At 59.8% G+C, this 12,619-nt stretch overlaps 2 protein-coding genes and 1 long non-coding RNA gene across 12 annotated transcripts in view; 1 reads left to right on the plus strand and 2 right to left on the minus strand.

Annotated features, from left to right (window-relative positions):
• RTEL1 (regulator of telomere elongation helicase 1) overlaps positions 1–5,119 on the minus strand; it is a 36,885-nt gene extending 31,766 nt beyond the window's left edge. The window contains exon 1 of one of the 3 annotated variants that reach the window (XM_042979895.1): positions 4,852–5,119. The gene's annotated coding sequence lies outside the window, so the exon portion shown is untranslated. Of the gene's footprint in view, positions 1–182; positions 274–4,851 lie in introns of those variants that run through there. The other 2 variants (XM_042979896.1, XM_042979894.1) reach the window with 2 other exon arrangements.
• Positions 12–12,097, plus strand: STMN3 (stathmin 3). 7 transcript variants are annotated; one of them, XM_042979915.1, is made up of 7 exons: positions 12–91; positions 2,203–2,325; positions 2,770–2,868; positions 8,888–8,983; positions 9,258–9,433; positions 10,708–10,899; positions 11,686–12,097. In XM_042979915.1, the coding sequence occupies exons 3-7, from the start codon at positions 2,850–2,852 to the stop codon at positions 11,743–11,745; spliced, it is 543 nt and encodes a 180-aa protein (XP_042835849.1). In that variant the 5' UTR covers positions 12–91; positions 2,203–2,325; positions 2,770–2,849; the 3' UTR covers positions 11,746–12,097. The 7 variants fall into 7 exon arrangements, with proteins under 7 accessions (XP_042835849.1, XP_042835850.1, XP_042835851.1 ...); XM_042979916.1 differs by lacking the exon at positions 12–91 and adding an exon at positions 488–547; XM_042979917.1 differs by lacking the exon at positions 12–91 and adding an exon at positions 823–1,576.
• Positions 6,086–10,574, minus strand: LOC122237127. Of its 2 annotated transcripts, XR_006215326.1 has the most exons (3): positions 10,404–10,574; positions 7,418–7,569; positions 6,086–6,311 (listed from the first exon to the last, which is right to left on the minus strand). It is a non-coding gene; the product is annotated as an uncharacterized LOC122237127 (long non-coding RNA). The 2 variants fall into 2 exon arrangements; XR_006215325.1 differs by lacking the exon at positions 10,404–10,574 and having other exon boundaries at positions 7,418–8,303.
• Positions 12,098–12,619: the final 522 nt, after the last annotated feature.

A 12,619-nucleotide genomic window follows, 5' to 3' on the forward strand; every position in this document is an offset into this window, starting at 1 on the left:
CCCAGAAGGCCGCGCGGCAGAATGGCCGACGCGCGGGCGCAAAGTGGCGCGGGGCCTGCCGGGAGCTGCAGTTTCGGGAGGCGCCGCTCGGGTAAAAGTATCTGTTCCAGGGTCTGTGCGACTCACGGCCCAACTTGTGTCCGCGGGGAGCCTTGCACGACCCGGGGTCCCCAGGAATTTACCCCAGTTTACCGAGGCACCGACACCGCGTCTCCTCCGCCGTCAGCCGGTTCGGACTTGGCGGGCTGAGGCGCGCAATCGTCCCTGAACGCGCTGCACTTCCGTCCCTAATTCCGGTCCGCTGCGCGTCGCTCCCGCGGAAACAGTTCCGCTGCGGAGGGGTCCGCGCGCTCGGTTCCAGGCCCCACCCTGCCCCCGCCGTCGACCCTGAGCCTGGGGAACGGCACCTCCATCGCCCGCAGGCAGAAACCTAGGGTTCCAGCCGTCTCCTCCCTCGATGCCTTCCCCACAAGAGCCTGCATTCCATTACTCCTCCCTGGGCTGAGCCACCTGGATGGTCCAGACAATTGCACAAACCTTCGGATTGGTTAGCTGTGATCCCTCCTCCCCTTTTCTCCCCAAGGGCTGCTCGGGCCTGGAGACCCTCGGCCGACACTCTAGCCAATGTCCCCCCGACTGGTGAGGGTGGACCCCCCTGACTCCCCAGCACCTAGCACCGGCTGGCAGTCAGCAGTGGGACCAAGGGGTCTGCACAGCTCTGTAGGCTGTAGGTATTTGTAGATGACCCCAGCCTGTCCCAAAAGGCACCAGCCAGCTGGCAACGCTGACATCAGAGCTTCTCATGGGCTCTGTTTAATGCCTAGATGTGTGAGACATCGTGCTTAGAGAAGCACGTGGACCACTGGCATCCACCCCCCACCCCTGACCTGTCCCACCTGTGAGGGGGTGTGCAGTGTTTGTCTTAGACTCTCAGCTAGAGATTGGAGAAGATGAAGAGACCTGGCCACACACTTGCTGAGTACTCACTCCAAACAGATTTCACTACCATCCACGCAGGCATTGACATGTTTGTCTTCCTAACGGCCTCTGAGATAAGTTCTTTTATTATCCGCACTTCACAAAGAACATGCTAGGTGGTTAGCAGATTGCCCAAAGCCAGCAGCTAGCAAGTCTCAGAGCCAGGAGTCCTCTTCAGGTCCACACACCCCTGTCTTCTAAAAGCAGAGGTGTTGGTGCTTCCAGAAGTCCAAGGAAGGTAGGGCAGGGCCCAGAGACTCGAGCCCCCTGGGCAGGACTGGAGCTGAGGACCCTGAGACCCTGAGTTGATGCATGAGCTGCCTGGTCACAAACCACACATGGGGACTGCCAGGCCTCCTACAGATTATAACCTACAAATTCCGTGTACTGAACTTAGCCACGAAAGATGGGAGGGAATGGACACCAAGGCTGAAGGATGGCCATAGCCTGCCCCGCCCAGCAGGCACAGAGGTCTTGATCAAGTCAACAAATTTGAATTGAGCCTGCTGTTACGGGCTTTGTGAGATACCCATGTGGGTCAGACACTATGTGGAACACAAGACAGATGTTAACACACTCGCTGTGTGTGTATCTCAAGGTGTGTTTTGTATACATGCTTGCTGGGCCTGCTCCAGGCTGACTCTGACCCTTAGGTTTGTTCCTGTCAGTTCCCTTTCTGAGCCTACCTCACCCCTGTGCAGGCTCCTGAGATTCCCCAGTTTTATTCCTGTACTTAGCTGTGTGTGTCTACCTGACCGCTGTGCGGGCTCCTGAGATTTCCCACAGTTTTATTCCTGGACTTAGCTGCTTGTGGAGCAAGCACTTCTCCAGGCCTCGGTGGCTCTGTCCCTAAAATGGGAATGACACTCCATCTCTCTGACTTCCCAGCCCCAAAGGGAGGAGAGATGGTCACTTCAAGAAAGGACCCACCATCTCTGCCAGGCCCTCCCTTTGGGGTACCGACCAGAACCCTAAGCCCAGAGGAGGAGGGGAGGCATGACCCCCACGCACTCACCAAGGGTGTACCCTCTTCTCCTCCATCATCTGGAGACTGCCATTATTGTTTTATCTTACATTTGAGAAATGGAGGCACAGGAAGTCAGAAACTTGCCCCAGTCACCAAGCTAGTGGGTGTCAGAGCTGGGGTTGGAACGCATCTCTGTCTTCCTTCAAAGCCCTTGATCTAGGCCTCACCATCCCCATTTGCCCTCTTTTCTGCCTCAGAATCAGCTCATCCTCTGGGATGCTCCTTGGAGGCCTTCCGGACCAATCCCCACCCCCACTGTCTATGACAAACTTTCCCCTCAGCACAGCCCTGGGCACACAGAAGGCACCTCCCAGGCTCAGGTGAAGAGCTCTCCAATCCCCGCCCCCCCCCCCCCCCCCCCGCTGTTGGGGTCTGTCCCCTCCTGCCACGCCCACCCTGGGGAACGGGGAATGTCTCCACCATCCCCCCAAGCCTGCACAAAGCCAAAGCCACGTTGGGCAACAGTGGGTCCAAGAGGTAAGCAGTGGGAGGATGGGCATCTGGCTGCAATACTCCACCCTTCGTCCCAGGCGGGTCTCTCCCCTCCCATCCTCCCCTGTCTTCACTCCTCTCTCTCTCTGACGGCTGCCCCTGCCACAGCCAGCCAGGCGCTCAAGCGCTCTCTCTCTCTCTCGCTCTCTCTCTCTCTCTCTCTCCCTCTCTCGAGCGCGCTCTCTCTCCGTCCCTCTCTCTCTCTCTCCCTCGCTGCCTCCCTCCCTCTCTGCGCCCGCCTCCCGTCCTCCCTCGCTCTCTCCCCTCCCCAGCACTGCAGCATTTGCCGACTGCAGCTCCAGCCGCCGCCCGCGCCTCCTCGGCCTCCGCAGCCTCCGCCGCCGCCAGCACCATGGCCAGCACCTTGTCCGGTAGGCGCCCGGCACGCGGGCTTCCTGGGGCGGCGGCGGGTCTGAGCTGAGGCCATTGTCTGGCCTCGCCCAAAGCAGGGGCTGTTGGCGGACTCCTGTTTCCACATCTCAGACCCCGCGCTCAGAGCGCGGGGCGCGGCCGGGCCGAACCCGCATGAGCCAGAGTTCAGGCCAACGGGTTGGGACGACCTGGTGCCCCAAGGGCAAGGATTGTGGCGCTGGTGCGGCGAGCGTGGGCCGTTGGGCAGGGGCGGCGCCCAAGGGAGCACCCAGGGTGAGAACGTCAGGTTCGGAGGCTCATTGCCCCTTCCGTGTCCGCCGTGTCAGGCCAGGCGTGACTGTGGCAGAGTGGCTCCCGGGCCCGACGCGGGCCGGTGCCCCTGGGTGGACGCGCTGGAGAGGTGCGGACAGCGTCCCCTGAGGCGCCCGGCTCCCGCAGATCCTGGTCGGACCTCGCCTTCGCGAGGCTGGGGACTGGGAGGGTAGGACTCTTTGCGGGAGCCCTAGCCCAGGGCTGGCGGGCCCGGGCCCTCCCTGCGCCAAAGGAGCGCCCTGGGGGCTGGAGGGACGCTGCGGAAGGACTGGGGAGGGAGCGGGGAGCCGCGCCCCCGTCGAGCGTCACCGCCCCCTCCCCTCGCTGCTGCGGGCTTGGGGACCGCTCTCTGCGACAAGGTGCCACCCGTTCTGGTCGAAAAAAGCCACCGCCCTTTGCGCAGCAGGGTTCGCATGGGGGGAGGGGCTGCTGCAGTTTCCAAGCCCTTCCAGCAAGGAGGGGTCTGCCCCTCCCTCCCCGACCGCCCCGCCTCCCAAGCTGCGGATCCACGGTCCCCCCCCCCGCCCCCTCTCCCCCCCCCCCGCCCCGCACCACCAACGCTGCGACCCTCCTCCCTCGGGGCCTTCCAGGAGGGGAGCTCTGGCAGAGAGGTGGACACGGGGCAGTTACTGGACGCAGGAGAGCTGCAGGTGACCCTGGATGTGAGGACGTTGGGCTTGCTGTCCCCAGGAATGCTCTGAGCCCCAAAACCAGCTTCATCTTTGCACTCCATGTGGAAGGACAGCAGGGCAGCACCCCCTCCCCAACCTCCACCCCGTTCCCCACTCCATCCGGAACCACACTCCCAACCCTCCCTTCCCTCCCCTCCATCCCGGAGACGGGCACCCTAGCTAACCTTATTCTCTAGAGAGTGAACACAGCTTTAGCAGAGCTCCACCCACTCACATGTGCCCAGCCCTGCCCAGCCTCTTAGGCCTCCTGGGCTCCAGGCCCCAGGTGACTTCTGCACTTGTCCAGGAGGGGAACATGTGTGTCACTGACCACACCCCTCCTGCACTGGGTCCGTCCATCTGGTCTTCATCCGCCCCCTGCTCTCTCTTGTTGACATCCTTAGAGATATTGGGATCCGCTCTGGGCAGAATGAGACCTCCCCCTCCAGGAACTGAGGGCAGTCTGTCCTTCTCATGGCCAGAGTGTTACCCCAGTCCTACACTGAGGTGGGGCTTCAGGCTTCAGGCCCTTGCTCAGGATCTGTGCTTGAGTGGGAGACAGAGCAACCACTCGTGGGCGATGCTCTCAGCCTTTTCTCTCACTCACCCCCTTCAGTAAGAACCCCCTTTAGTAAAAGCCCTCAGTAGGCCTCATTCCTGCCATCTGTCTGACAGATAAGCAGGTAGATTAGGTGGTGAAGGGAAATAGCCAAAACGGCACCACTGATGCCTCTCAGAGGTCGGCCCGACACTGACCTCACAGCCCCGATACCAGCAGTGCCTTGTTGGGGCCCTGCTGACCCACGCTTAGCCCCAGGATTTTTCTGGGTGCCCAAGTTACCTTTTCACCATCCGTTTTGTCCAGCACAGCCACTGCCTCATGGATGTGCTGCATGCCAGCTGGAGAACGTCCCCTGGCCAGAGTCACATGGGGCTGGGCCTTTCCTGTTTCACCATTGGTGCTGCCCTAGGTAGAGCACAGCCCACACGTGTACCTACCTGTGCTCATCTTCATAAAAGTTTGATAGGAGTTTGGCCCAGGAGTGGCTATGGGAGCGCACCAGTAATTGTGACCAAAATCAGTTTAAGTGAACCCCAGCTATGGCTTCTCTGTTAAGAGACCTCTCTGATTGGAGCTGATCTCCCAGGCCTCAGTGGCCTGTCTGCCCCAGCTTGCTGGTGGGCTTCATTTGGCCTTGGTGACTAGAGTCATTGTCTGCTATGATCTCATAGTCACTACAAGATTGACCTTAGCTTTCTCTTCCTCTGTTGACCGAAAAGCTGAGTGCCTGCTGATGGGCTATATTGTTGAGACTCACCTGGGGACAGGTGGCCCTCCCTACCCTCCCCTCCATCCCGGAGATGGGCACCCTAGCTAACCTTATTCTCTAGAGAGTGAACACAGCTTTAGCAGACAGGTGGCCATCTCTTGATGTCCTTCCCAGATGCTCAGCTCTTCACACACTTTTGTAGACTCCTGCTCATATCTGTCTCCTTATGCAACTCTGTTGAGCTGGGAGGCCTTGCACATGCTACCTAAACTCTCAGGGCTGCATGTGGATGGGGATGGCAGTGACAGCACCTCCCCTGGGCTTGTTCTGAGAGACAGCAAGATATTGCAGAACAGTGCTCGGCCTGCTGCCTGACAAGAGGTGCGTGCCCAGTCTGTGCTGGGCAGTGTGACTGTTGCAGCCACATTTTGCAGAGTTTCCTGCTCAGAGAAAGGTGAATTCTGCTGGCAATTCCTGCCATGCTGGGCTCCCAGCACATTGCATATGACTCTGGCTAGTGAGAGGGGCAGCCTGGATGGCAATGAGTTTCATCTGTGAAGAAGCAATTAGCAGCCTCCAGGACCCTTCTAGGGGTGAGCAGGCATCTGTGGGCCCCCTGCCCTCCCAGTTCTGACTAGACACCACCTATCACCATCACCATGAGGCTCCAAGAAGAAAAGTACAGTCAGAGGCTGGGACTCATGACCAGGCTCCCATCCTGGCATGCTGTGTGACTCTGGCTGGGCCCCTTGCTTTCTGAGTCTCTTTTTTCCCCTCAGTAGAAATGAGCCTGACAAGCGTATCTACCTGGGCTGGCTGGTCTTGAGGGTCATGCGCATGGATGTCACGCGCCCACCTTATGAGTGGTGTCATTATTGTTACCATGCCACTGTAGGCTGAGGTGGTGCCTTCTAACTCTTGCTCACCTGGGATCTAAGCATCCAAAAGGCCAATGTGCATACTTGCATATTTAACATTTAATACAATGAAGAGGAGGGGGGAGATGAAAGCAATCCAGTTCACAGCAGAGATTTGTTTTTTAATGACTCCTTGAAGTCAGTGATGGGGAAGAGAAGGGTCCTGGTGAGGGGGAGAAAGGGCATGCCTCCAAGCTGTAGAGGCGTTTCCTGACTTGAGCTCTGTGTATGGAGAGGTGCCTAGATGGGTCTGGCCCTCAACCTCTTCCCTCTGCAATGAGACATGGTCTTTAAGCCCGCCAGCTCTGAGGACACAGGTGTAACCTCCTGTGTTCGGAGCCGCTGGGCCCAGCCCTGCTCTCCGGCCTCATGTGTGGGCTTTTCCTGGCTCACTCTCTGCAAATTTGCCAATTTCCTCACTTGCTGTCCAGTCCCCTCCAACTTGTAGCCAAACCACACAGCAAGCCTCACTCCCAAAGCCCCCTTCTGGGGGGGTGCCCCTTCCCACTTGGCTACTCAGGGAAGGAAGCTCCCCCTGGGCCATCAGCCTGGGAGAAACCAGCCCAGGGAATCTCCATGACCATCAGACACTGAGCTGCACCCCTATTTACAGCTGTAGGACAGAGTCCCTCACTTTCCAGTTGGCACTGGTCCCCTGGGCTGAGCTGTGACCTCAGAGAGCTCTGACTCAGTCTCAGCCCTACCATCCCTCTCCCCTCTATCCTAACAATGCGGTGCTCACACCTGCCAAACCTCCCCATCCTGCTGCCTGAACTGCCGCCAGCCTCCCTTCATGCTGAGGTGACATTTGTCTGTGAACTTGTTCTTCCTCTGTAATAAATGTGCAGCTCCTTCTCCCAGGAAAACCTCAGCCTCAAGGCAGAGAGGAGCTGGAGCAGCGGCGAGGCCCCAAGCTCCTGCCTGTATGGTAGACCCATTTGCAGGTTTCACATGTGGTGCAGAAGGACTCCCTGGGAGGTAGGGGAAGCATTGTCTCTTGCCAGGGAGGCTGGTGGTGGCAGGGTTAGACTGAGCCCTTTCCTTCCTGGCCTCTCCCAGGACTCAAGTGTGTCCCTTTGACCCAGATACCCTCTTGCTCCCGTCCTGACCTTGCCTCTGAGCACAGGGCTGGTGACTTCCCCAGCCTTTCCAAATGCCCAAATGCCTCCTGGTCTGCTGCTTCTGAAGGGCTGCTTTGCCTGCTCTTACACTCTCTAACTCCCCAGCACATGTATTGTGATGTACCCTCTGCCTTCTTTTTAAAATTAACTTTTCACAGCACAAAAAATGCACAAATAGATTCTGCTTGTGAAAAAATAAAATTGGCAACTCAGGCCGAAATTCCCTTGGAAGCCTGCCCCCATCTGGCCCACTTACCAAGATATGTCTTTGCCCTGCTTCCCCTCCAAGCCCCTTAAAGGCTCTCCCTGCTGCCAGCCCAGGATTCATTGTGCTCCCTTTAAGGTCTCTCGGGCTCTCTCCAGAGGAGTCTGGATCATCAGGACATTTAGATCAAATAACATCATTCTCTGCAGAGAAATGATTGTGAGAAAACCCTGCTCACTGTGAGCTATTCCCTCAGACAAGGGCTGATGATTTCTGTCCTGTTTCCTGTTTCTACACCAGCACTTTCCCCAATTTCACATTAACTCAACTTAAAGACATTGTCTCATGTGAAATTCGATCAGGAATTTTCTTGTCTACCTCAACACTTGTCCAAATTGGTGCCTGCCCCTGGGAAGAGCCCTGTAGGTAGCTTTTCCTTCACAGAAGCCACGTTCCCTCTCTGGAGCATCTCTCTGGAGACCTGTCCCAGCTTCTCTAGCCAGGGAGGCGGGGGCATGGGTCTCTGAGCCCCCTGGTCTTTGTGACATGCTGGAGTTGTGGAAAGAACACAGACCACCTGAACTGTACTTGAGGAGTTTTGCACAAGTCACCCTCACCCCTTGGGTCCAGTATCATCTCGGTTGAGCAGGGGGACAGTCTTGAACCTGAAGATGGTTAAACACTAGTGAGACACCTGACCAACGTGTCTACTTTGGGGTCTGGCTTGTCACAAATGGACCACATTCATTCCCGCTCTGACAGTGGGCTCCTCCATCTTCTGACGGGGCTCACGGCCTCCTTTTCTAGTTGGGCACTGGGGACACTGGCTGTGGGCACTTGCTCTGCAAAGCTAGAGGGCAGGTGTTGGTGCTGAACGGACAGCTCCCTACCCTCTGGCCCTAGAAGAACAGAAAGCCTGGGCCTGTTCAGAGCCAGGTTTGGGGGGATGGGGGGGGGGGGCTGCAATGCTGTCAGGGTAAGTGTGGGGGGGCGCATAAGAGGAATTCTGAGGGCTTCACCCAAGTGGACAGCCCAAGAAAGTGCTGCCTGCAGAAGCACCACATCTGATGTGGCGGTTAGTATCTGTGAGAGGGAAAGGGGAGGAAGTAAAGAGGGGGAAGTACAGGGAGGGTGAGTTGGGAAAATACAGTGACAGAGTCACGGGGATGTGGAAAGATACAGACAGAGAGTGACAGAGAGTGAGGGAGACTGAAGGATGAACAGAGACAAACAGAAATGCCAAGAGAGAGAAGAGGAGGGAGGGGAGCACAAGGAGCCTGGAGCAGGGAGAACAATGCAGGACACAGGGAGGGGTGCCAGGGAAAGACCGTCAACTTCTGGGAGGGGTGGGGAAAGGAGGGAAGAGGAGAGGAGAGACGTAGAGAGGCGAGGGAACAGAAAAGAGAGCGAGATAAACAGACTTCCCGAGAGACACAGCATGGGAAGAATGCCGGGAGAGGACGAGGGGGCCGCCAGGAGGTGAGGTCGTGGCGCCCTCTCATGCTGGCCTCATGCCCACAGCCTACAAGGAGAAGATGAAGGAGTTGTCAGTGCTGTCGCTCATCTGCTCCTGTTTCTACTCACAGCCGCACCCCAACACCATCTACCAGTATGGGGGTGAGTGTGCCACTGACACTGACAGGTCCTGCTTGACCAGTGCCTGCCTCCTCCTTACCTCGTTCCCTGGCCCCGTGGCCTCTCCAAACCCCCTCCCCCACACGCTCCCCTAGTTGGCTTTTGGAGAGGGAAGCTCTGATGGGGGCGGTGGTCCTGGGGGCTCAGGCCTGGGAGTCCCACGTGAGCAGCCGTGCTCCCTCCCCCAGCCCTTGACTTGGATGTGTGCTGGGAACAGGCCCCCTCAGCATCCTGAAGTCCCCGTCTGATCTTACAGACATGGAGGTGAAGCAGCTGGACAAGAGGGCCTCTGGCCAGAGCTTCGAGGTCATCCTCAAGTCCCCTTCTGACCTGTCCCCTGAGAGCCCAGTGCTCTCCTCTCCCCCCAAGAGGAAGGACACCTCCCTGGAGGGGCTGCAGAAGCGGCTGGAGGCAGCTGAGGAACGGAGGAAGGTGAGGAGCCCACCCCTGCCTCCAGGTCCTGAGGAAGGTGGCCAGGAGGCCTGGATGGGCACAGACAGAGCCCTCCAGGCACAGGGTACTCCAAGCTGCTGCTTGGCTATTAGCTTGGGGTGGAGAGGGTCTCATGGTTCCCTGGATCGCCTCTGGGGAGATCAGAATGGGACAGGGAGGATAAGGCATCCCCAATGGCAGCCAGCCGGAGACAGATAGGAAGCAGATGCTGTTGGAGGGGATGTCCTTGGCCACAGCCAGGAGGAGTCCTGGGACATGAGGCTAGACTAGCACCTTTCTCCGGGGCAGAGAAGTGAGAACAAAGGGGCTGCCATGTGTCGGGGGCTGCAAGCCCAGACCCGCTGGGAGCTCAGGGGGCCCCAGCCTCCCTCCCCACCCCTCCCCCTCACACCAGCCCCATGGAGACTGAAACACACACAACAGGGGTACCCTCAGGAGTGCAGTGCTGAGGGCTGCCCCTTGGGCAGGGGCAGTGGCTCTGGATCCCTTGTAGCACATCCCAGTGAAACCTGGGGACCCAAGCCTCCTAGGGTTAGCTAGTAGTGACTGGCATGTGGGTGGGCCCAGAAGGAAGGAAGTGTGGGTGATCATCCTTGGGTCTCTGACCCTCACCAAGCAGCCCCTCCCCCAAATAAGGACAGACAGTGTAGAGCCAGGAGTCCCGGGCTCCTTGCCCCAACCAGTCCCTTCTCCCCAGCCCTGGGGGCCCGTGCACAGCTCTCCGCACCTTAGGGAATTCAGAACCTGGTGCGCATCACGCACCTACTTTTTAGAGGAGACGGTGAAGGCTCAGTGACAGCCCTTAAGCTTTGAACTTGGCTCTGCTCCTCCAACATTCCCTGAGTGCATCAGGACCTCTGGAGGCGGCAGCGAGCGGGACAGAGCCTCTCTTACTGCGTGGGCGCACTCAGCATCGTGGGATGGGCAGCTCTGGGAGCTGAGGACTCACAGAAAGGGTCAGCAGCTTCCGGTGTGTCTGGGGCCGAGGGTTCTGCGGGCACGCGGACCTTGCGATGCTAAAGCCCAGGAAGTCCCAGGCAAAGCGGGACCAGGTGGACACCCTCGCCGACGGCAGGACAGTGTAGATCCGGGCTCCTGGAGGACGCGCGTCCAGTGGGCAGCAGGGCAGGGCAATGAGGGCACTGGGCGGGGCGAGACCGCGCGCCGGGGGGGGGGGGGGGGGCAGGCTGGGGGCGGGGCGGGGCGGAGCGGGCGGCCACCGCCCACGCGCGCGCCCCCGCCCGTCCGCACAGACGCAGGAGGCGCAGGTGCTAAAGCAGCTGGCCGAGCGGCGCGAGCACGAGCGCGAGGTGCTGCACAAGGCGCTGGAGGAGAACAACAACTTCAGTCGTCTGGCGGAGGAGAAGCTCAACTACAAGATGGAGCTCAGCAAGGAGATCCGCGAGGCGCACCTGGCGGCGCTGCGCGAGCGGCTGCGCGAGAAGGTGCGCGCCGGGGCGGGGCTTGAGCCGGGAACGCGACCGGGACCGGGAGGGGGCGTGCCAAAGCAGGGAGGGGCGGGGCTCCACGTAGGGGGCGGTGCCGGGGCGGGGTGGATCCCGGGCCGCGAGAGGCGGGCTCCGCCTGCATTTATTGGGCGCCTCCCGCAGTGCCACAGCCAAGGCCAATTGTCCAGTCCCGGTGGGACAGGGCCGATAACCGCAATAATAAACGGGTGGTCATTGTTTTGGAAGTGCCCGGAAGGACGCGTATCCCGGGTTTGAACCAGAAGAGGGGAGGGGCCGGGGAAGCACCCACGAGCCCCTTCCTTCGGTTGGCCCCTGCCCACCGCACCACCAGCGCTCTCGCGCCCCGGCTGCTCCCTGTCCAGCTAGGAGACAGCCCGGAGTGAGGCGAGGCCCTGCCCTGGCCGGAGCCCCCGGGAGTGGCCTCTGCTTCAGACCACAGGGTGGAACCAGGTTGGTGCCAGGGGACACCGTGGAGTCCGCAATCCCAAGGAAGTTACCTGAGTTCCAACTCCCCCTCTGTGGTTTGGGCGCAACCCCAGTCGCACTGAGGGCCAGTCCCCTGCACTCGGGCCACACTTTCAGAGGATGACGCGGACCTCCTCCTGCTCTCTGTTGACCCTCAGTCCTGGTCGCTAAGGTGCCCTCGTTGGTCGCTTCTCCCGCACTTGGGAGGGTCCCTGAAAACTGGGTGTGGGGGAGGGGCGGGCCCCCCTCTCGCCCCCCGCGGCGCAGGGCCCCGCCCACCTCCACCTGTCCTCACAGGAGCTGCACGCAGCTGAAGTGCGCAGGAACAAGGAGCAGCGAGAGGAGATGTCCGGCTAAGGGGCTGCGGACCAGAGGCGCCTGGATCCTGAGAGGAGACGTCTACACACGCGGGTTCTGGTTTCGTCTTGTCCCACTTTGTCTAGATGCAACTTTGGTTCCTGCCCCCTCCCCACCCTGCACTCCTAGCTCATGCTTCTCTTTCCGCTCTGAGCTGTCCAGTCCTTGTGGCCTGTCACTCTCCACAGGCTCTCCCTCAAGGAGCCACCAGAACATGGCACACAGTCCCTCAGTTCAGGCACCAGGCCGGGCAGTGGCTGGGTCCCCTCTTGGTGGCCCTCTTAGCAGACGTGGTGGCAGCCTCAATAAATCCAGTGGTGGTAGCAGGAACATGTGGGTCCTTATGCTGGGTTGTCCTGTGAGCACCTTGTCACTTGGGGCACATCCTCTGAGCCAGCTCCCCGCCGATAGGCAAAGGCACACCACCTGTGCCGTCTTCGGTGGGAGAGGGCCTGAGAGCGTGGGAGGGGACGGAGGAAGAAAGAAGGACCTCGGGGCAGGGCATTCTGTCACTGCGGCCAGCCGAGGAAGCCGTCTGTGCAGTGGAATGTTTTGGAATTGGTGGGTACGGTTGGCAGCCTTTTACTGTGGTCGCAGAGGGGTCCTCTGAGACCACCTGGTCTTCAGGGGGCAATTTGGGCTGACCTGGGAGGCCACAGCCATTGCCTGTGGCTGAAGTGGGAGTGGGGAGGGATATGGCCTGGCCTGAGTCTCCCAGGGAGTGGGCATTCTCCACCAGGGACCCAGGAGCGAGCCGCCATGGTCTAGAGGGTTGGGGGCGCCCCTTGCTGGCCCCTCCTCCCAGGAGTGCCCTCCTAGAGCTTCTGGCCCAGTACCCATGTGGGGAAAGCCCTCCTCCATCATCACTGCTCTT

Source organism: Panthera tigris, chromosome A3 (genome assembly GCF_018350195.1).
Source record: "Panthera tigris isolate Pti1 chromosome A3, P.tigris_Pti1_mat1.1, whole genome shotgun sequence".
Taxonomy (NCBI): Eukaryota; Metazoa; Chordata; class Mammalia; order Carnivora; family Felidae; genus Panthera; species Panthera tigris.